Source organism: Triticum aestivum, chromosome 5A, assembly GCF_018294505.1.
Source record: "Triticum aestivum cultivar Chinese Spring chromosome 5A, IWGSC CS RefSeq v2.1, whole genome shotgun sequence".
Taxonomy (NCBI): Eukaryota; Viridiplantae; Streptophyta; class Magnoliopsida; order Poales; family Poaceae; genus Triticum; species Triticum aestivum.
Genome location: NC_057806.1, coordinates 179,077,269 through 179,101,030, shown reverse-complemented (window position 1 = coordinate 179,101,030; position 23,762 = coordinate 179,077,269). Strand labels below are relative to the sequence as shown.

General features: G+C 44.5%; 1 protein-coding gene and 1 long non-coding RNA gene across 3 annotated transcripts in view; both read left to right on the top strand.

Moving 5' to 3' along the window:
* The first annotated feature begins 2,912 nt into the window (after positions 1–2,912).
* LOC123102750 (protein transport protein Sec24-like CEF) overlaps positions 2,913–23,762 on the top strand; it is a 28,732-nt gene continuing 7,882 nt past the window's right edge. For both annotated transcript variants that reach the window (XM_044524182.1, XM_044524181.1), the window contains exons 1-14: positions 2,913–3,822; positions 4,941–5,156; positions 5,279–5,353; positions 5,434–5,532; positions 6,869–6,980; positions 7,281–7,408; positions 8,144–8,263; positions 21,151–21,231; positions 21,874–21,951; positions 22,078–22,170; positions 22,394–22,448; positions 23,213–23,289; positions 23,406–23,477; positions 23,573–23,656. In XM_044524182.1, coding sequence (XP_044380117.1) covers positions 3,028–3,822; positions 4,941–5,156; positions 5,279–5,353; positions 5,434–5,532; positions 6,869–6,980; positions 7,281–7,408; positions 8,144–8,263; positions 21,151–21,231; positions 21,874–21,951; positions 22,078–22,170; positions 22,394–22,448; positions 23,213–23,289; positions 23,406–23,477; positions 23,573–23,656 — 2,085 coding nt within the window. In that variant the 5' untranslated portion in view covers positions 2,913–3,027. The remainder of the gene's footprint in view (positions 3,823–4,940; positions 5,157–5,278; positions 5,354–5,433; positions 5,533–6,868; positions 6,981–7,280; positions 7,409–8,143; positions 8,264–21,150; positions 21,232–21,873; positions 21,952–22,077; positions 22,171–22,393; positions 22,449–23,212; positions 23,290–23,405; positions 23,478–23,572; positions 23,657–23,762) is intronic.
* Positions 8,274–18,499, top strand: LOC123102751 (uncharacterized). The gene is made up of 2 exons (XR_006449267.1): positions 8,274–10,985; positions 11,095–18,499. It is a non-coding gene; the product is annotated as an uncharacterized lncRNA (long non-coding RNA).

Genomic DNA, 23,762 nt, shown 5'->3' with positions numbered 1-23,762 from the left:
GTTAATCAAATGACAACTCATGTCTATGGTTAGGAAACATAACCATCATTGATTCAACAAGCTAGTCAAGTAGAGGCATACTAATGACATTCTGTTTGTCTATGTATTCACACATGTATTAAGTTTCCGGTTAATACAATTCTAACATGAATAATAAACATTCATCATGATATATCAAATATAAATAACAACTTTATTATTGCCTCTAGGGCATATTTTCTTCATGGACACACTCTCCCCGCTCGTTGCTATGGTTCTCCTAAATAGATCTTGCGTGATCGTACGTTTTTTTTTGAAATACTACGTTCCCCAACAGGTAGGCCGAGAAGAGAAAGATGACGGAAAATGGTTGGCGGGAAAGAAGTTGGCTGGAAAGGAAGGGGTTGACGGGAAAGAAGATGGCGGGAAAGAAGATGTCGGGAAAGGGTTGCCAAAACATATTATGAAAACGTGTTGCGGAAAATTAGGCCAGGCTCGAGCGAGGGTGATGGGATAAAATTATGGTCCGAAATATAGTTCCATTAACTCATAAATTTGATACCATGCATCTATCTGCGCCGATTGAAACTAATTGTCCATGGGTAAAATGACTTACGGGAGGCCAACTAGAGGGTAATAAACTTACAAGAGGTCGACTAGAGGCAGTGCTTCAACCGACTGGTCAGTCGGCCTGGTGTAAGCCGACTGGACCCTAATCGGCTATGTGTAAGACGATTAGTTATAGTCGGCTTACCCCAGACCGACGCCGTATTATTTGTGTAATAATATATCAAAAGCGTGTATTATTTCTATAGATTAATAAAAAATATTATTTTAAAAAAATTAGCTATGACATGTATACCTGACCAATTAGAAAAGTCATGAAATTAGTTTTGTTCGTCCGTATTTTTTTATCGTTGTCATGATTCCTTTTTGGACAAATGTCACAATTTGTATTGTTCTGATTTTTGCATGCAATTGCGGTGATTTATGCATTTCACACTATCCACGATGCGAATCCCACCATTCGCTTTACTCATCCATGTGTCGACGCGGCGCTTCCACAATTCCTTCACTTTTTTTGTTGTTGCATGGACCACAATTCCTTCGCTGCATGTAGCGTTGCGATAGTAGCACGGTAAGGCTAGTTATAGTGAAAAGTAACATACACTAATGTTATGCATATGACACTAGTCTATGTTATTATTTTCATAATGTGAAGTAATATATAAGTAGTGTCATAGGTGGTTGTATTTATTAGCTTGTAGATTCATCTTGTTTTGGAAAGTGTTAGGCCAACTCCATATCTTGCCCGCCTCCGTCCGTTTAGGGTAAAAGGGACAAATGAGACGGCCCAGCGCCGCGGCCGCAAACGGACTTTTGTTCGCTTTGTGTCCGCTTTCGACCCATCCGCGGCCCAAGTTTGCGCCGTTTTGGGGGTGAAACGGACACCACGAGGACGCGCGGGTCGTCTGCGCGTGTCCTCCCCTAGCCCGCCCATCGGTGGCACAACGCAGGCCTTTTTCTATCCGTCTCCTTTCCTCCATCCGGCCGCATCCCCTCCACTCTTCCCCTCGCCGCCGCCGCCGCTGCCATTGCAGCCGTGCAGTTCGGACGCGAGCTCGCCCAATCCCTTCTCCTCGGCGCCGCCGAGCTACCCAACCACGACCACCTGGTTTGCGCACCCGCCGGCCTGTTTTGGGGCGGATCCGGTCGGTCTTGAGCTCGGCCGGCTGTGGGAGGCCAGGCCGCGCCATGGACTGGCCGGACACCTCGCCGGAAGGCCTTGGCAGGGCCGCAAGGCCACATGCAGGCAGTGGCTCCTCCTCTAGCCGCTCGGATCTGCACCGTCGGTGGTTCGCCGGCAGATACACGAATGGCGGCCGGCGGGGCTTGGTGCTGCCCAAAAGCTCGCCGACGCACCGTGGCCACTCATTAAGTGCGACCACTGCCCAAGGATGGTCGTGCACCGCGTGTCTACAACGCCGGAACATCCTGGATGGGTGTTCATCAAATGCTTAAACGATGGGGTATGCGCTTTTTTAGCTTCGTTTTGTGCTCTAGATTTGACTAGTTGTGCTAACTTCAAATTTTGTGTGTAGAATGGATGCAAGTTTTGGTATTGGGAAGAAGACTACATCGATATATTGATAGAGCGAAATTTAGTACATGTTCATGCATTTTTAGCTAGTATAGAGGCTGTAAATGAGACAAGTGCACTTGTTGCTAGATTAGATGCTAGACACGAGACTAGGTGTGAGGAGGAAGCAACATCTACATCTGGCTTGAAGAAGAAAGGAGGATGCCAGATCGAGCCTCCTCCTCCACAGATCAACAACGAGTGCACCGAGAAGGCCCTAACCCAACTCAAGGGAGCAGTTATGGAAGTTGGGTATCTTCTAAAATGTATTCTTGTGTTCTTGTTTTCTTTGGTCTTATTTTACTAGTCAAAATATGATGATGTATTTTTCATGTACCAAAAATGAATGATGAAATAAAGTTAAGGACTTGCAAAGAAATAATACGCGGACATGATGCGGCCGGGATGCGTCCGCGCGCTGGACGGACGGCCATCGCATCCCAGGACACGAACCCAAATCCCTACCCAAACAGACAGAATCCGGACAAAACGGACGTCCGTTTGGGGTCGCGCGGTGGAGTTGGCCTTATGTGATGGTAACATATTATGTTACTCTAAACATTTTTCTCCTCATTAACTACATGCCTAAAGAAGATTTTTGAGGTGTGTTATGTTACTAGGGCTAAGTTACTCTCACTATGACCAGCCTAAAGAAGATTTTTTTTTATAACCGGTAAAGAAGATCTCACCGTACGTGAAAGGGCGCGTAAGATTCTGTCGGTAATTTTGCGATAATCATTTCTATCGGGGAATTACGTGGATATAGGCAGGTGATGCGATACGTACGCTCGGGAAACGCTTCCTGGATCATCACTTCGACATAAAACGCTCCTTTCTGCTCTCTCTCCTACCCCGCCTGTTCACCTCAGATCCCGATCTTCCTATCGATTCCTGTCGTCGCCGCGCCCATGTCGAGGCCGCCGCCCCCTTGCACGCCGCAAAACCCTACCCCGGCTCCCAGACCGGGCGGTCCCTCTCCCTCCTCCATTCTTCCGGCTTCCTTCTCTAACCTCCAGATCTCCCGCGCCCCCCCGCCATTTGCTTCCGTCGGGCTTCCGCAAGGGGATGGCCCCGTGGCGTCGTCGATCCGGGGTCCGCAGGCACCCCCTCCTGGCACCCGCCCGTTCCCTGGTACTCCGTCGCCGCCGGGCTCGCTCTTCGCCCGCACAGCGCCGTCGGTCCAGCAGTCTCCTCCCTTTGGCGCTCCACTCGCGGCGCAGTCGTTACAGCCGCAGAGGCCTCCCTTCAATGGCCCGCCGCCCGTGCTGCCGGCGCAGGTGCAACGAGCGCCATTTGGAGATCCGCCCGCGGCATCCCAGCCTCTTCCGTTCGGTGGGCCACCTGCTGCGGTGTCGCAGCCTGCCCCTTTCGGTGTCTCTCCTGTAGCAACAGCCCAATCTGCTCCATTGGGTGCCCCCCCGTATTCAGCAGCTCAGCCACCACCGTTTAGCGGGCTGTCTGGGGCAGTGTCTCGACCTGCCTACTCTGGTGGGTCGATCCCCCCGTTTGGGGCTGCACGGGGACCCTCGCAGCAGGGTGCTTATGGTGGGCCTCCGCAGTTTGGCGGGGAGAGACCAGGATTGCAGACTCCGCTATTTGGGGCTCAGACCGCACCTGCATCTCAGCCACCACCGTTCATGGGGGTTCCTGGGGCTAATGCACCAGCATTTCGGCCTCCAGGGTGGCAAGGGCAGACACGACCAGTGAGTGTTCTTATTAAGTTTCAAAAAGTGTTTGAAATGGAAGAGATTTTAGCGAGTAAATAAATTTGGAACTAAGACTGGGCAGTTGTAGCACCCGAACTGTTTGTTGCACATGATTCAAAATAACTAATGTCCAAAATTATCAGAATTGAGCTTGACCTTGGTAGCAAGGATGCTTCCTTTCCCCCCTTATCTATGATATGTCTGCAGAACTATGGTCTAGAGGCTGATAAGAAACTCACTATTCCTGTCGTGTGTGTGATTTGGCATGCCTTGGTGAAGGATTATTATTTTTAGTGTTTCACATATACCTTCATAGATTGTTGGGTTCAATATTGAATCGTAATGATTTGTTCTATCAAGGTGACATGTTCTAAGGATGTTATAGTTTGTTTTCTCAAAAAGTGTCTTCTGGAAAGTAATGGTTTACTCCCTCCGTCCGTGAATAAGTGTACATCTAGATTTGGTCCCAAGTCAAAGTTTTAAAACTTTGACCAACTTTATCGGGAAAAGTAGCAGCATTTATGGCACTAAAGTAGTATCACTAGATTCGTTTTGAAATGTACTTTCGTAATATACCAATTTTATGTCATATGTTACTATTATTTTTTATAAAGTTGGTCAAAATTTTAAAACTTTGACTTGGAACAAAACGTAGAAGTACACATATTCGTGGACGAAGGGAGTATGGTTCAACTTTGTTTGAAAACAATTGAAACATACATGCGCATGAATGTTCTAGACTATTCCCCGTGAAGTATTGACTAAGATGGCATGTGTAAGTCAGGGTTTTCTCATGTTTGGATATTTTAGGAGGTAGCTGATTATTCACCTAGATGATTGATTATCACAATTTTCATGAAAAAAATGTATTTCTCTTCTATTGGAGTTTTTTGATGGAATACCTCAGACCTTACATAATTGAGTTATTATGATGCATGGAGCCTAATTTGTGCCCTTTAGGTGTTCTGTTTACATGATCGATCCTTACTGGTGTGATGGTAAGAGATATATTGTCTTTCTTTTATCTTTGTTTTGTGGATGCTATGCTTGAATTTTATATTGTCAGAGCCTGATATTTATGGCCTTAAGCTGATCTTATCTTCTTCAACTTCTAGGGAACCGTGAGAATGCCTGGCATGCCTGGTGCCATGCCGCCTAATGCACTAGGCCAGGGGATGCCATCCACACCCACCATGCCATACTCTCCCCATGCTGGAGCCCAGGTCTCTACCCCATCCAAAATCGACCCTAATCAGATTCCACGTCCTATTACCGAGACGTCAGTTGTCATTTTTGAGACTCGGCAAGCTGGCCAAGCAGCTGTTCCGCCGGTATGTGTATCTGTAATTAGAAATATCAAATATATGCGTCTACTCTGACAACGCTGCTTCCAGACGTTTCTCACTAGACTATACTTGTTAATTTCATCTAACAGCATTGCTGCTGATCGTAGGCTGCATCAAGTGAATTTATTGTGAAGGACACCGGCAATTGCAGTCCCCGTTTGATGCGGTGCACCATGAATCAGGTTCGATTTGATCAATATTCTGTTTTCTTCTTTGGTCGTAAGTTTCCTTTCTAAACTGCTCCGTTTCCCTATCCTGTTAGATACCATGTACGGGTGATCTCTTGACAACATCAGGAATGCCATTGGCTATAATGGTGCAACCTTTTGCTCTTCCCCATCCTTCTGAGGAGGCTATCCAGGTGTTTCTCAGTTTTGGCGCTTAAAGTAACCCAAAGAGCAATTAATCTCCACTGGTGACAGTTATACTGATCTATGCTTGTTACACATTAGGAATATTTGCTAGGTTTGGAATTATGAGTGTCATTGTGTGAAATTATTTACTGTCATCAACTTTTAGATACTCACAACCATCTAATTGTGTAGTACCTAAAAGTTGACTTCAATGGAATCTTTTGGTTCTAAATACCACACCTTGCTGATGTGCCGATTCTTCAGTCATCATTTATTCTATATGTTGGCACATTCACCAAAAGGTGAGCAGGTAATTGCAATTAGCAGGATTTCGTGCGCTCTCCATGTGATTGTTTGTATACCCTGCCCAAGTGATTGACGCTAGGATTCTGCTACTGCACTTGTCTTCTGGGAACAGCATATCACTTTGATACGACGAACACTGTGTGGAATGCTTTAAACTAGCTTAATGTTCTCTATTATAAATGTTTGCGCCTGCCCCCATTCCTCTCCCACCTGCAATCACCGCGCTGTAGGGTGGGCCCTTATGTCAACTGCTGCCCATTCATGCCCTCGCTATATTGACTTCCTGAGTTCCTCTCCCTTGATTCTTTTCATTCTCCACAAAATCTTGGTCTTGAATCTTATCGCAGTCGATGTCTTTGAGGGAAGATGGCTTCCTTCCAGTGGCCAATTTTAAGGGAGCTCACAGCACATTATTTCCTAGCCACCTAAACCGTTCCTGGGGTGGCATAAGGCAGGCATAAAGGTTCTCGCTTGATCAACCATCCAAGGGCAAATTGTCCACTTGATTCCTCAGTCTCAACTTGTTTTGTTCCCTCCATCATCTCTAAACAACACCTTTCTCTGCCTAGGCCTGCTCTCCCACTTCCCTGGCGAAGCTTTGGTGAGAATAGACGGTGTCACACCCCTACCTGCAAAAAATGGGCCGGACCTGCAGTTTGATAGGAAGCAACCCGCCCCCAGATGTCTTTTTTTGTGAGCAAAGCTGCATCATACATGTAAACCAGTCCGAGCCCATAGAAGCTGTTTCTCCAACATAAAGTGGGCACACCCAGTCTCTCACCGTCCAAATAAGACCCCCCCCCCCCCCCCCCCCCAATGAACAACTTGGATGACTTAAATTCTGGGCACACACCTAGTAAGAACGCTGTAGCGATAGCAGAAAGTACTGTATACAGATCTTTTCTGTAGCAATAGTTTTGCTCCCTTCCATTTCCTGATTGCCTGGACAGACAGCTTCAAAGCACCTAATGATAAATCTGTTTTGATTAGGAAATCTTGTTCATTTTGCTTTGAACTTGACCCAGCTTCTTATTGTAGCTCGTGGATTTTGGGGAGATGGGCCCTATCAGGTGTTCTCGCTGCAAAGCGTACATAAATCCATTCATGAGATTCGTTGATCAAGGGAAAATTTTCATCTGTAACTTATGTGGTAAGGGACTAAGGCTTGCTAGTTGAACGCGCAGTTCAGCTTCCCTATCATTTCAAGCTGCCACTAGAAATATTTTCGTCCTTTGGCAGTAGACCATGTTCATATGAAATTAAATTATCATTAAAAGTCTGATGCTATCTCATTCTCTTCCTTGAGAAGACGGCACTATTAAAGTTCACTTCTTCCGTGTCAGGGTTTTCCCTCTTTTTTGTCTCGTAGCTCTATACTATTTTCATAAAATGTTGTTAAATTATGCAACTAAAGCTACTTCCCATTAAACAATGCACACTGATTTTGCAGGATTTAGCAATGATACTCCAAGGGAGTACTTGTGCAACTTAGGGCCTGATGGTAGGCGACGTGATGCTGATGACAGGCCTGAGTTATGTAGAGGAACAGTTGAATTCATTGCCACCAAGGAATTTCTGGTATGCCCATGCCTTGTTGAGCCTTTTTGTAACTTCATCTTAGCAAGATTTGTCAACTGTAGCGTAGTACTAGCTAAATTGCACTCTCAGTATAGGGGGGATACGGATACATAAATACGTCACTTTTGAAAAGCGCTGACGGGGATACATTTGACTATTTTGATGATGATGATGATGATGATGATAATAATAATAATATGTTATCAATTAGTCATCGAGCCATTTAGCATGTATTTAGTCAGTGCAGTCCATTCTCTTCTATCTTCTTGTCCATTATTCCAACAAAAGCCAAGAACAAACAGCCAAACAGCAACAGCAAGTTAGCAAACATAAAAGTTCAATATTGTCCGAGAGATCTACAGGACCACAGGGAGCTACTCTACTGGAGAGGAAGAGGGGAGGGAGCACCACATCGCATTAGGGTTGAGTCTTACTGGGCTGGTCCGTATCAGGGGAGGTACAGTCATGTATCGGCCACACATCGGAGACGAATCCTTGTCAGATGCGGTATCCAATACGGATGCGCTGTATCCAGCACGTATCCGTGTTTTTAGAGGACTGGTAGTTATATCTTGTGGCCTTACCGTTTGTATTAACGATTTGGTTTTATTTGATTGATCAGCATGTAACCAGGATAACTTGTATTGTATTTTGCACCATATCTGCTCTTTTTTCTAAATATTTTAGTTTTGCCATTTGGTACCATGGTAACGATAATTACTTCATTCATTTCAGGTCCGGGAACCAATGCCAGCTGTCTATTTCTTCCTTGTTGATGTCTCCATGAATGCCATACAGACTGGTGCAACTGCTGCGGCTTGCAGTGCAATATCCCAGTCTCTTTCTGATCTTCCTGTAAGTTTACATGTTATTTTCTATACATTTAGCATATACACATAATATGAGCTCAATGCATTAACTTCTGCTTAGATTCCATAATATCAAGTTGCTGCTGGTTTATCATTTAGCACAAGTCTTCTTCTGGCACCTATCATCCTCGCCAAACTGAATTTGTCATGGTTACAGTTTTGCCACACAATTTCCTTATTTTTTAGCTATAACCTATAAATCACATTAGATGACTAGCTGTGTTAATTAGTTACTGCTTTGGACTATGTTTTTAAGGCGACGCCTTACCGCCTTAGGGAGGGGGGGCGCTTTGGCGCCTAGGCGACGCCTAGGCGGGCGCTTTGGACGCCTAGGCGCCCAAAGCGGTCGATTTTCCAAAGCGGAGGGGGAGCGCTTCGACGCCTAGGCGTCGCCTTAGGGACGCTTTAAAAACATAGGCTTTGGATGATTATATGGTAACTTATGTCAGTTGCAAACTCAAGAAATTCAGATAGTCATATAGATCTGACCAGAAACTGGCAGTAAACTTTCTGGTTATGGGGAATTGATGTTTTGCAACTTCAAGCGCCGGCTTCTGAGGATGTGCTGCCGATTATCTCACTGATTTGTTGGTCCTGGAACAATGCAGTAGCAAATCCTCAATGTCCCATCTGTTAGCCTGAACTCTCCTCTCACGGTGGGGACGAACGCGCACAGGAGATTTCTTGTTCTGGGCAACAGATGCTTATTTTACATCCATGGGGTACACATCCTTTTATAGGACTTGCTCAAACTGACCTAGCCCTCTTAAGAGTACTACTCTGAATATAGCCAACGTAAATTCTACCTTTGCTGTGGCTACTACTTGCTGGATCCCTTTCTTACTAAGGCAACTGGTGGTCAGATTTCTTTTGACTACTCTCACCGTCATACTAGACGTGTCCTGTACCTTCTTCCTTTCCCAAGTCTTAACATAATCACTGTTAGGATCCGACCCGTGGTTCAGTCTATTACAAGGTAATCAAGCTCACATACAAGGAATTGGTGAAGGAAGATGAAGATAGGAGGAAGCACAGGAGGTAGGAGAAGGGAAGGGGGAAGCCGCCATTGCCTTTGCCTGATCCAAGCCCGGATGGCTAGCTCGTTGCTGTCCCCTGTAGATATATAGCTGGTAGCTCTTGCTGGTTCTCGACGGCCCAGGCCCATGTGCTGGTCGCTCTTGGTGGGCTGGCTGCCTTGCCGTGGGTCAACGTGGCCGTGATAGTAATTGGGTCGCTGACATACCTTCCTCCTTAACGGCCGGCTTGCCCCCAAGCCGGTGCTCGTTCTTTGCTGGTTCTGCAAAATCCAATCCTCCTGGATCCCATTGAGCATAAGACGAAGTTGTCGGTTGAAGTGACTGTACCGCATGTTGTTCATTGTTCTGTGCAGTGCTCTGAAATTCCTTCGGGGTTGAGCGTCCCAGACATGCAGCAAGGACATCTGCATCTGGGTAAGTGCCCCAAGAGAAGCACCACCAATGGCTTGACAAGATATTAACATGATCAGCACAGATCCACAATGGAGTGATTTCCCAAAGAACTCCAGCGAGGTGTAGAAACTCTGAATTAGTTCTTCGCATATTGCTGCTGAATCGTGTAGAAATTTGTGGTGGAACAAGAGGTGACCATGGAGGCTTGGGTTGCAACAAGACCAAATGCTCTCCTGGTTTTGGAATAAGTAGTTCCAACTCAATCAGAAGGAGCCCACTCCCTTCCACTGAGATGCCAAAGCATATACCATTTGTAAGTGATTTTGTTGCTTGCCCCTATATGATACTGGCTTCTCCACTTATGAAACATGTCACTTAGCTGCCCAACAAGATGCACCAACAGTTCAACGACCACCGTGCATTGGTTCCCATAGAAATATGCATCAGAACAGGGGACGGAACTAGCTTGCAGGAAATTAGGCTTCAACAGTCTCCATTCATATTGTCCGCTCCACTTATACTTGAGCAGATTGCCACCCGCTTGTATACTGGCACATATAGGAACTACCCAGTGATGTACTAAATCATGGGAATCTCTAGTGCGCCAAAATTTTGCAAAGTAATAACTACCCGCCAACTCAGTGACGTGCTCGTGAACCCAATGGTAGAGCAACTGTACTGCCTGACAAGTGCATAAAAATATGATCCTGGTAGCTTCAGCTGGGCATTTTTTTACTGAACCAAAACATCGGTTGGGCGTCATGAGCGCGAAATTCATAAGAGGACTGGACCCAACAGATGACTAGCCGCTGTTCTGCAATACCCAAGGTCAGATCATCAATAAATTGTTTTATTGGATGACTCGGGACAAGAATATAGCTTGGCATCATGGGGATCCAGCAAGCACCCGTCTCAGAAAGATTCCAATGCACCTGAGTTGTACAAACAAGAAGTGGTCGCTGATTGGAACAAAGTATCAACGCCCACTCCTGAGAAATTCCCTGGTCAAACTTGCAAATAGCAGCAACACAGACTTCATCTGATTTCAGATATGCTGGAACACAATTGGTTGATATAAGATGCTGACAATCACCTTTTTCCAAAGCTTCAGTACTGGTCATCTTGTGCAAAAAGTACAAATGAACTAGAATCATGTGTTGAATTCCCACCAGAGTACAAATGGTATGCAATTTGGTCCACACTTGAAGGAGCAACACTCCAGGCTGATTAGCTCGGCAAACTGAATTCTTGTTTTTGAAACATCAACTACTTGTTCAGGTTTGAATTCACTATCAAAACGACCACTCCCCTTTAATTTCTCTTGGTTCAGAAAGTGCCATTGTACTGACATGCTCATAATCTGTAGTTTATTGTGCCCAAACTGCAGCTTTGCACCCGGCAAACAACAGAAAGACTCGTCCATGGAATTCGACTGACGATAAGGAACTTGAGGATAACTCACATCGCTGAATGGTAATGGTACTAGCTCACCACTGAACCCTGAAACTTCATGAGGTTGGTGATGTGTACGTGAAGATGGCTCCTCGAGATAGCATGCAACTGAATCATATTTGAGCGGCCGCCACTGTCTTGGTCTGAATAGGTGATCCATTTGACCGATCTTATAAGTAATTTTTAGCAAGCACCACCAGGTTTCTCTCGTGATTTTTGGATCAGTAGGACCATGAGCACAAAACTGAAATTCCACTGTCGGTAGCTCTGACCATAACTGTACTGCTTGGCAATTGCTTGAGAATGATGAACACAGTAGTTTCAGGTGCACCCCTTGGCGACATCTCAGGGATTCTGTCGGAGAAGTCAGAGCACTTATAGCAGCATGTTCCCTTATGTGATTCTCAGAATACTTCCAACGCCCCTGCTCAAGAACAACTGAAAACTGATGCTCAATAGGTTCCAGTGAACAAACAACATGGATAGTGGTAGTCACCAGTGAAGCAAAATTGTCAATAGCAGTACAATATTCATCTGGAAGCTTGCACTTGGGCAATTCTAACTACACTGATACTGCCGGGCAATTGCTTGAAAATGATGGCCATGGTAGTTTCAGCTGCATACTTTGCAAATATTTTCCAGGTCTTCTCAGAGAATCTAGAATACTAGAAAAATGATTCATCGCAGATGTAACTTGTGACAGCAGCCCAACGTGCTTCCGATTCAGTTCACGAGAGCAAGCTAAGGACGGCCATGGCATGGGCCGTTTCTCGTTTCCATCTGCATAATGTCTCCAAAACGATGGCGACGGGTGGAGCACATACTTCTGTAGGTTTGTGTGGCGACGGGTGCATTGCGCCGAACACCTTGTCAGCGTCGATGCAGTAAGGTCGCTGGAGACGTTGTGGACGACGGTGTGGTCCACCTCGCTCGTCACTGGGGTGGTGTTGACAGTGAGGGCTTCGAGCTCTTGCACACCGGCCTTGGGGTCAACATCGGTGGTGGTTGCCACAGGGGGAAGGACCTTGGTGGTGCTGGTGCAGATGGAAGGCGTTGCATGAACAGTCGTGATCGGCACGACCTCTTGGTGGATGAGATCGACCGCGGGCTCGAGGTGGACAGTTGTGGTGGCGGTGTGGACCTCGTCGACGCTGGCGATGGTGACTACCTGGGTCGGACATTCTGTCGAACAGGTGACTGGCATCATCTCGATGGAAGCAAGGGACGCGCCGGGGTTGAGCTCGAAGGTCTCGTGGGCCTTGGTGGTAGAGGAAGAGTTATCGGGGATGACCACCGGGACACTGGAGTCGTCGGTGAGGCCGCTATCTGCTGCCGTGGCCATGGGACACGCCGGCTGCGGGGTCGACATGCCCGTGAGGATCTTCAACATCAGCGTGTATTGCTTGTCCATGGCGTCATAACGTGCCATGGTCCGCGCATGGTAATCGTCCAGGTAGGCCTTCAGGTCCGGATGCATGGTGGTGGAAGGAATTGATGAACTGAGAAAAAAAATTAGGCAAAAATTGGACGAACTCAGAAGAATTTGTGGCGAATCGGAAGGGTGGAAGGAGGCTCTGATGCCATGATGTTAGGATCCGACCCGTGGTTCAGTCCATTACAAGGTAATCAAGCTCACATACAAGGAATTGGTTAAGGAAGATGAAGATAGGAGGAAGCACAGGAGGTAGGAGAAGGGAAGGGGGAAGCCGCCGTCCTTTGCCTGATCCAAGCCCGGATGGCTAGCTCGTTGGTGTCCCCTGTAGATATATAGCTGTTAGCTCTTGCTGGTTCTCGACGGCCCAGGCCCATGTGCTGGTCGCTCTTTGTGGGCTGGCTGCCTTGCCGTGGTTCAACGTGGCCGTGATAGTAATTGGGTCGTTGACAATCACCCTCTTAATCTTGTTCCCTTAGAATCAGCGATGCAGATCACCCACATCTTTAGGTCCTCTCATGGCGACATTGCACCATGTACCTGACGACGACCAACTCAAGCATGGGGCATGCACTACTTAATAGCCTCAACATGGACACACCGTGTTTCTAGCCACATGCAACTACCGACAAATTAGTACCCTCCAGCTAACACACATGCTGCAATCCATGAACGTTGCTTGCATGCAATTGCTAGACTAGAATTAATTCCAAGATTTAAGATGTTCAAAAAATTCTGAAACTTTTTTAGCACATTCATACAACATCAATGTGGGTTGTCACAAAATTTCAAGCCAAAGTACAAACAATAACTCGAAAAACAAAAATGACCAATTCAACACTAAATAGTATGTAACATAACTTGGGCTCTAGATTTGGCCCAAAAAATCTAGAGCCCCCAAAATAACTCACATTGATGTCAAATTTGTTAATTTTTATATCTCAAAAAATATTTCAACTTTTTGTACGAAATTTTGTGACATCATACATTGATGTTACATTAACGTGCTAGATTTTTTTTCAGATTTTTTAAAACATTCTATGGCATCTGGTGCACCGGTAGCACCACAAGTGCGGGTGCACCGGATACATTCCCTGTTGTACGAAGTGTACAACACAAGTGTTGAAGGAACTATTTAAACGTGCGGGGCTAGATATCACTCTAGAGGCAGAAATAGGCCAATGTGGCAGCAGGAGTTCAATCCAAAACTCCTAGGGCACAAGTGTCGGTTCCTGGATGGATCAGCCTTGGATTTGAGGTGGATCAAGAACAAGAAAATGAGGAAAAGTATGAAATCACCAAGAACAGTGAGGAACTTGTGTATATGGTGTATGTATGTAAAGGTATTACTGTATTGATAATAACCAATATTTGGCTGAATAGTTGATTGATACCCCTCTCTTAGGTTACAAGGCCTTATATAGGCTAGGGAATTACAGTGGCTTAACTTGAAAGTAAAATAAAGGAAAAAGCAGCAAAAAGGGGAAACAGAGATATCCATAGATCAGGTCTTCTTCTCATCCTAGCCCTCCAATCTTCTCTCTTATCTTCTCCCACTAGTACCTGACAACAAGATCTACTCCAAGATCTTAGATAAGAACACCAAGTTCTATTATAGGTAGTGGGGGTACATAGTTTGGTTACAAATAGAGGTGGGGCCCTCTATTGATAGGGCTTTTGGAAGCCTTCACATCTCACTTCTACTAATGGCTAGAACACTATAGAAAACATTACCTAAGGGCTAAGGCTAAGATTCACCATTCCACTCATAGCTACTCATAGCTAGAAGACTAGAAAATAGTAGATAGGGTTGAGAAAAGAAAAGAAATACTAGACTAGAGTAGAAGTATCTAGAAGTAGCCAAACAGTATTGACATATGATTTTATTTTTATTATTTTCATCTATTGTTCCTCATCAGTCTCCCCTCGTGGTTTGGAACTCGACCTCGAGTTATCTTCATAGAGTGCCTCTTCTGGGCGGTAGAGAGTCAAGTCTGCACCATTGAAAGTGTTGGATATACCCATGTCGTTTGGAAGATCTATCACATAAGCATTATCATTTATCTTCCTCATAATAGAGAAGGGCACATACCTTCATTGCCTAAGCTTACCTTCAACAACTAAAGGCAGCCTCCCTTTTCGGAGGTAGACCATCACCTTATCACCAACTTGGAATGATTTCAGCCTCCTTTTGCGGTCAACAAGTTGTTCATATAACTGATTTTGTGCTTCCAGAACACAACAGATTTCTTCAAATAACTCGGTGTGATTATGATCAAAGGACAATGCTGATTTTGAGTTTCTCTTTGATGGTATTCATCAGGTCCACCACATGTGTTGGAACTTTAGTGTAGACAATGGAAAAAGGATTCCTTCCTATGGATCTATGTTTGGAGTTATTGCAAGAGAACTCTGCAAAAGATAAAGCCAAAATCAATTGTCACTTTCTTTCTCCACAAATTCAATGGATCAATCAACTCAAAAAAAATTTAATGGATCAGATTACCCAAAAATTGTTCACCACTTTGGTTTGTCCATCTGTTTGTGGATGGGCAGTGCTAATTTTTTTTAATTCAATGTTGAATTGCTTCCACAAAGTGAGCCAAATTGCAGCAAAAAACTTGCTACCACGGCCTGAGACGATGAACCTTGGAATGCCATGAAGTCTAACCACTTCTCTAAAGAATAGGTTTGCCACATGATGAGAGTCTGTTGTCTTGCGACATGGAATAAAATGAGCCATTTAGAGAATTTGTCCAAGACCACAAACACATCATCACTCCCTCGCCTTGTTCTTGGCAAACCCAAGACGACGTCCATAGAGATATCCCCCCATGGAGCAACAGGAACAGGCAAAGCCATGTGTAACCTTGTGTTTTGAACTTGGCCTTTGCAGGTTTGACATATGGGGCATCGCAACAAACTTTCCAGTATCCCTCTTTCGTTTTGGCCAAAAGTAACGAGCTTGTAGGTTAGCGATAGTCGTGTCCCGTCCAACATGGCCACTAGGATCGCTGGAATGGACCGCTCTGATCAGTTTGTCACGTAGAGAGCTTCTTGGGATGCACAAACGATCATTTTTGAAGAGATAGCCATTCTGCACCAAATAGTCATCACCTAATGGTTGGCCCCAATTGTGCTTTACCCAAACGAAACTGCTCCACAGACAACAAGTGCAACCCGATTCCCGCACGACCATAGAATCTCAATCGAGCGGCTGTTTCCTTTTAAGTCGCATGCATGGGTGGCTGGATTTCCACCGTCGTGCAGGAATCGTTCAACTGTTGTCATCCATATAGCACGATTCTTACCCAAACATGGCCAAAGTCTTCGTCATCCTCACACCTTTATTTGATTCATGCCAGGAAGTTCAGCCTCAAAATAAGTCAAGAGACATGCACGATGACTGAAAGCATCGATCACTCGTTTGGTTGCTCTAGATTTATGCACAGTGAGATAGTTAAATCTCTCCAAATATGCCACCCATCTTGCTAGCATGCGATCAACATGTTTTTGATTTCCAAAATGCTTCAAGGATTGATTGTCAGTGTAAACGATACTCTTTAGGCGGCAAATAGACTTCCCAAGTTTTTAAAGCTCGAAAAACTGCATATAATTCTTACTGATAAGTACTCCATTTCTATCTAGCTTTGCTTAACTTCTCAGTTCTCACTAAAGAAAGCAATGTGCATCCTTTCTTGAGATAGAACAGCTCCAATGCCTACTCCACTTGCATCACACTCCAACTAGTCTTGTGATAGTTTTTGCTTGATCTCATTGAAACTAGCTTTAGCCGTTTCTGTCCACTGGAACTTCCCTTTATTCAAGCACCTGGTAATTGGTGCCATGATATTCTTCACAAATCGCCTATAGAAAGTTGCAAGGCCATGAAAACTTCTTACATCAGAAATGGTATTCGGAGTTGGCCATTCTCGGATTGCTTCAACCTTAGAATCATCAACACGAATACCGTCGCATGTTATGACAAATCCTTGGAAAAGAAGTTGTGTTTGCAGGAAAATTTATTTCCTCAAGTTGACGTAGAGCTCATTTTCCTTTGGTACTCCTAGCACTTTCCGAATGTGATCAAAGTGTTCATCCTCATCCTTACTATAGATCAAGATGTCATCAAAATAAACCACAACAAAGTGAGATAAGAAGGGCCGAAAGACTTGGTTCATCAAGTGCATAGGGGTACTTGGTCCATTTGAGAGTCCAATTGGCATGACTAGCCATTGAAACAACCATTCCTTTGTCTTGAAGGCTGTTCTCCATTCATCCCTGGGTCTGATGCAAATTTGATGATACCCGCTTCTTAAATCTAGCTTTGTGAACACTATTGCTCCACTAAGCTGATCCAACATATTGTCCAGACGGGGAATAGGGAATCTTTACCTTACAATGATCTTGTTGATGGTTCTATTGTCCACACATATACGCCAAGATCATAGAAAATGGGGGAGGTATGAATTATATAGGTGCTTGAGGTGGAAGAGGAAGTGAGGGTACAAGGGTAATTCCCAGTCACTACTCGCAGGCAGGCCCGTGTGTACTGGGTAAATTGGCTCAGTGCACAGGGTGCCCAGAAGGTTTTGAAGGGGTCTCGTGTCCATGGGGTCCTGGAGCCCGTGTGTGCGGGGTGTCCAGAGAGTTTTTGGGGTACCCGTGCGCACGGGATACATGGCCCCATGTGCACGGGGTGTCCAGAGAGCCTTTTTCTTGTCTTAAGCTGCTGGGCACCTTCTTCTCCAGTGACCACAAAGCTTTCTACTATCTTCGGCTGCTGGGACCTTCTTCTGTGTTGTCCAGGGGCCCCATGTGCATGGGGTGTCCAGAGAGCTTTCTCTTATCTTGAGTTGTTGGCCACCTTCTTCTGTGCTTCCTTCCTGTTGTTCTTCATGGAGCCGGTGTTCCTTCCTCACTTCTCCCTGTTGATTGTCGTTGTACTTAATCACACATAGGGTCCCCCTGTGAGGTAGTAGCCTAAGTATTATCTAAGTGCATACGGAGGTCAAGCAGGAAAGAGTTTAGCTCGATTTCTACGGCACGTGCGCGAGCCCTTGTTATGGGTCCATTTGGAGCTTGTTGTGTAGCTGGTGTTTGCATGGTGATGTCCATGGGCTGCTTCGCTCTACTTCGGCTTGCACATCGTCTTTTTGCCCTTCTCGCCACTAGATGATGCGCCTTGCATGCGTTGGTGTTGATGAGATGTCCATTCCTTTGCCAGGAGGAGCTTCTCGACGCTGTTGCCCACATCATCGAGGTCGTAGTTCTCTTCCACGGGCAGCAGGCGGCCTTTGAGCTCTTCAATTGTCAACGTCTTGAGGTCGATCAAGGATTTGATGGCCATTGCCATCCGCCGTTACTTGCGTGGCACCACATGCAGAAACTTGCATGGCCTGGTGCTTGGTGATGGGGTCGTTCAATAGGTGCAAGTCATTGACGATGGCAGTCAGGTGAAGCATGAAATCCTCGATGGATGTATCGTCGTGGGAATGGAGCTCCTCGAACTAGTGGCAGTGGGTCTGCGCCCTCACCTCCCGCACGCACTCACACCCCATGCGAAGGGTCTTGAGTGTGTCCTGGCCAGCCTTGGTGTTGTCCTTGTCTTTCAGTGTGCGCACCAGCTGAGGCGGAACCGCTTGCGTCAGCGCCGCCAGTGCGGTGCGATCGTCGCGCTCATCATAGCCAAACTCGACAACCTTCCATAGCCGTTGTGCCTGCAGCTGAACACACATGATCATGGCCCAGTTGGCATAGTTAGTGCGGGTATGCATCGGGTATTGGGCAGAGCTGCCGCCCTCCCTCACGACACTCACTCGCTACAATCTTGTTAGACCTAATCTTCTCATATACCAAAGAGATGCATGCATGAGAAGGAAGAAGTCAAATTGAATTGGATGTCGAGGAACATCATGTCACCTTGTCCAATAGAATATGTCATGACATATGTCATCACTCGCAGTTATCCCTAATTATAAATGAGTGGTCATCTACTTGGGTGTGAGTTGTGCTGCTGAGCTGGGCCCAAGAGATTAATCCTGTTTTTCAAACTTTCAAACAACTTTTAAATTGTTTGAAGGCTCAAATTCGATCCAAATCCTATGGACTTTTTATGTGGCTTCACTAGATTATTCCGAGTCCACACAACTTCATTTCTGGGACTTTTAAGCTTATAGTTTTATTTCTAAAAATATAAATCCAATTTAAATTCAAATGGAGGTTTGATCTACAAGTGTGTCATTTATCTTTCCAATATTCTTGAAAATTTATAGGGAGACTTCACATATATAGAGGCAACTTTGAGAAATTTTCTAGGATTTCTGAAGGACATATATAACAAACAAACAACAATAAAGCCTTTGTCCAAACAAGTTGGGGTAGGCTAGAGTTGAAACCCAAAAATCTCGAAACCAACTCATGGTTCTATCACGTGGATAGCTAACTTCGACACACCCTTGCCCATGGCTAGTTCTTTGGTGATATTCCAGTCCTTCAGATCTCTCTTAACGGACTCCTCTCATGTCAAGTTTGCTCTACCCCGACCTCTCTAAGTGTATTTATTTTCTTGATGCATTTTATAGCATTTCTATGGGGTTTTGAATTATCCTCATTTTCACAATTAAACAAATGATGCAAAATGATTATGATGCACATTATAACTCCTAATTACACTAGGGCTGTGACAAGTGGCCTTGGATGACACTAGCCTTGCGCTCACTGTGCACACTGGTGTCTGAGTCTCTTTGTCATTAGGCCACCGGCATGACCATGGACAGCACCACGATCACCCTTCCTAGTGCCTTCATGAGTGAATCCAATCAGGAACGAGTAATCGTTACCATTCGCTCACCATCACCATGAGTCCATGATCATGGTGCCTCCTCTTGGTGCTCTCCTAGGAACTCCCTCAAGCGCCCTATCACCTTGACCTCGAACGAAGACATCGCTGAGACATCTCCCCACTGCTCTATCATGCCGTTCATCTGGAATCTGTCTGGTACGGCGGCTAAACAGCTTCTCCACCACTGTATTGCCCTTCAACTCGGTCCCTAGGGAGCGTATCTCCCCCACCATGGAGGTGAATTTGTGGGAGAACCCCATGATGCTCTCTGAGTCCTCCATGATCATGTGGTCAAACTGCCGCTTCACCGTTTGTTTGTCACCTTCTTTACGGGGTCCTCACAAATGCGCATTTGCTTGATTGCCTCCCAGGCTAACTTTGCAGCCTCCTTCTCTGCAATTGCCATCATCATGGCATCCGGCAAGCATTGAGAGGCTGCGGTGAGGGTGCCCTGATTTGTGTCCTCGTCGACCGATGCATTGCCCTCAATCACTGTCCACACACAATGTGAGTGCATGATGAACTTTATCTTCATGGACCAAAAGTGTAGATGGTGTCAGTCAGCATTGGATACTGGACAGGAACGGCTCTCGCCCTCACCAGGACGGTTCAGTTTTACCCATGGCCTGCAATAACCAAAGCTCTGATGCTAAATATTGGCCTGAACCTCTCTTCTCTCTTAGTGGACACACACACAAGAGACTTCTTGTTCTGGGCAACCGATGCTTATTACATACATGGGGTACACGTCCTTTTATAGGACTAACTCAAACTGACTGAGCCCTCTTTAGACCGACCTAGCCCTCTTAAGAGTACTACTCTGAATGCAGTTAAAGGTCGATCCCAACTTTGCTGTTACTACTACTTGCTGCGGCTTACTAACTAAGACAACTGGCAGTCAAATTTCTTTTGACTACTCCCACCGTCATACTAGAGATGTCTTGCATCTTCTTCCTTTTCCAAGTCATAACAAGATTAGCTCCAAGCCTATCTGGTTCTTTCAACCCTGTTCTAGACATCACTTCTCGCAGTCATGAGGTCTTGGAAAGGGTTAATGCTTATAGGCAATTTATGCAAGCCACATATATCATATTTATCAATTGCACTCTGGTTTGCTATTTGGATTGGGATGTTCGTTACTGACTCAGTACATGTGTCGGCCTGGTTTCTTTAAAATAATAATATTTTGTGAATAGTTGCGAGGAAAGGATCATAGTTTCACGTACTTACAATGTATAAACTACCAACCTAGGGAAAGTAGCAAGGGAGATAGTTCAGCTGGCCCCACAATGGTAACCCTCAAACTCCAGGTAGTACCCCATGCCCTAAGGATCAGCAGCCTAAGCATCAGCTGCAACCCTACACACATGCATATGAGAAAGCCTAGCAAACAGCTAATTTGGTGGCCACAAAACCAAGGACACACCATAGAACAGAGGAAGGGCAAAGGTGCCGCTAGTATAGAGAGAGTGATATTTTGGCCGGGTACCAGAACGGATCTAAGCATGATATATATAGTTATTCCATAAAAGATTTGAAACCAGAGTGCACGCGGCAAAACTTTTTTTTAGCTGAATCACTATGTTTGACAAACTTGGTGTTTTGTTCTTGGTTAGTTCTCTTTATTTTGCTGATGCAAAAGAATAGAACATAATGATATCGGACTACTTGGAGTCCCCACACTTAGTCCCCTGACATTTTATTCTCTTTTCTAGGAAGGTCCCCGAACGATGGTTGGGATTGCGACATTTGATTCTACTATTCACTTCTATAGTCTGAAACGTGCTCAACAACAGGTATGTTCTGAAAAAGTTTGCTAGCAATGCTAAGCATTTTATGCATTGCCCCTTTGGTATTTCAACTAGTAAAAGCTCAAAATATCATAGCAGCTGATCTTTATGACCTGGCAAAGGAAGAAGCAGAATTGTCTATAATCTGCATTTGATATAAACATCCCCATCTTACGTTTTTTTTTTGCAATATCACGCCTTCTATAATATTTCTTAAGTTTCCTGCTAATATTTTGACTTTTGAGTATTGAATCTCTTCAAATTTGGCCCAGTCATAGGGTTGCCTACCAACAGCCAATGTCAATCATGCGAATCACTTAAGTTCAGATGTCAAAACAATGAGAAAAAGATTCAAAAGAATTTTGTCAATGCAGTCCACACCCCCCCTCCAATTTTTTTAATCAATCAGTGATAGAAGAAACAAAAACTTGAAAAATTTAGAATATTATTGCTTTAAATTGAGTAGAGTCCGGTGGATAAGGCGTTACTACTTTAGTATTCACTTCTGCTCAACAGTCGTTGCTGCTTCTGAGGAACGTATTTTGACAATATTGTTAGAGTGCTGGCTGGTGGGTAGATGTCAAATGTTCTAAAATTGTACCTTTGACATTTTTGTCCTTTGCAGCCTTTGATTTTTGTCCTTTGCAGCCTTTGATGCTCATTGTTCCTGACATACAAGATGTGTATACTCCACTTCAGATGGACTTAATTCTTCCAGTTTCTGAGGTTTGTATTGGCACGAATGGCAGTTGCTTTTTCTTAGTAGATTACTAGTTGTAGAAGCTTCAATAGAAATAAGAAATCTCTCTGTACACGAAAAACCTCTAAATACCTTCTTTTTTGAGGCTTCAGTGCCGTGATAGTTTGGAGCAACTACTTGAGAGCATCCCGAGCATGTTTGAAAACAATAGGGTTGCTGATTCAGCGTTTGGGGCAGCTATGAAGGTACTTGTTTTCATAATATTTTTGCCCTTCTGCATTATCCTTCTGTTGCAACATATGAATGAATTAGATGCTTCTCTACTGTCTGCAGTACTTCAATTTATACAGTTACATTGCAAATCCTTAATCTACAGCCCCTTATTAATTCGGATCGAGCCATATCACAGATGTTTACATATTTCCATATTTTTGTTTGTGTTGATACTCTTTTTTATGTTGTTTGCAGGCAGGTTTCCTAGCAATGAAGCCCACTGGTGGAAAGTTGCTTGTGTTTCAGTCGGGTATTTTGTCCTTCTCTATTACCGCGTCCACTAATTCGGAAGTCTTGAAGCCAAGAGTCTAGAGGGAAATGACCATGCCATCCATGGTATTAATGTGTTGGGAATAAATGAGAGATACATTAATGGCAGTGTTTGTTTAGTCATAAATGCTGAAGAGAAAATGTAATAAACTTTGCATGCAAGTCTTAAAATATCATCATACATGATCTCCCAAATTATAATACTTAGATTTTTAAAGGAAGGAGTACATTGCTGCATGCAAGTCTTATCATTAGACATGATCTCCCAAATTATACTCCCTCCGTTCGGAATTACTTGTCTCGGAAACAGATGTATCTAGAACTAAAATACGTCTAGATACATCCATTTCTGCGACAAGTAATTCCGAACGGAGGGAGTAGTTCATATTTTTTTGAGGGAGTACATTATTGCATATATAATTGTACTGGGCTGGTAAATTTCTGTTGTATAAAATCTGGAAGTAGCATTCCTATTCTGGAGAACTGCTTGTCTGCTTGTAGCTGAGTGAGTGATGAACCCGTCTTTAACAATGACATACTCCCTCCGTTCGGAATTACTTGTCGCAGAAATGGATGTATCTAGACGTATTTTAGTTCTAGATACATCCATATCCGAGACAAGTAATTCCGAACGGAGGGAGTAATATATTATTATTTTTAGTGCTTTAGATTAGAAGTCATCAGCATCACTGTCTCATCAGAAGAAAAAAAAGGGTCATAACAGTTAATTGCTTGCACTTGCAGTGCTACCATCAGTTGGGACTGGTTCATTATCTGCAAGGGAAACTGACGGTAGATCAAATATTTTGAGTGGAGATAAGGTATGATTTATTTCCTCGTTATTTTGCATACCTACATGAAACACAAAGTTACATTTGCCAATCCATTTCACATGAGTATTGTGTCTTGTTGTTCTTCTTTTATGTGCGATTTCCAGGAAGCACATAAGCTCCTGCAGCCTGTTGATAAGACACTCAAAACAATGGCACTAGAATTTGCTGAGTATCAAGTGAGCAACATTTGTTTCTGCTTCTTTCAGTATTTTTTATTTTCATTATTCAAATAAGACTAACCATGATGATATTTTGTTCTTAATTTTTTCAGGTTTGTGTAGATGTGTTCCTTACCACACAGTCATACACAGATGTTGCTTCGATATCAGTTGTTCCCAGTACCACTGGTGGCCGGGTATGCCTCTCTTCAATAGTTAGGTTAGATGGCTGAAAGAATATTTATCATTTGATATTTGTAATTCGTAGGATTTTAATGCTAGGAGCTAAAACTAGTTTTGGAT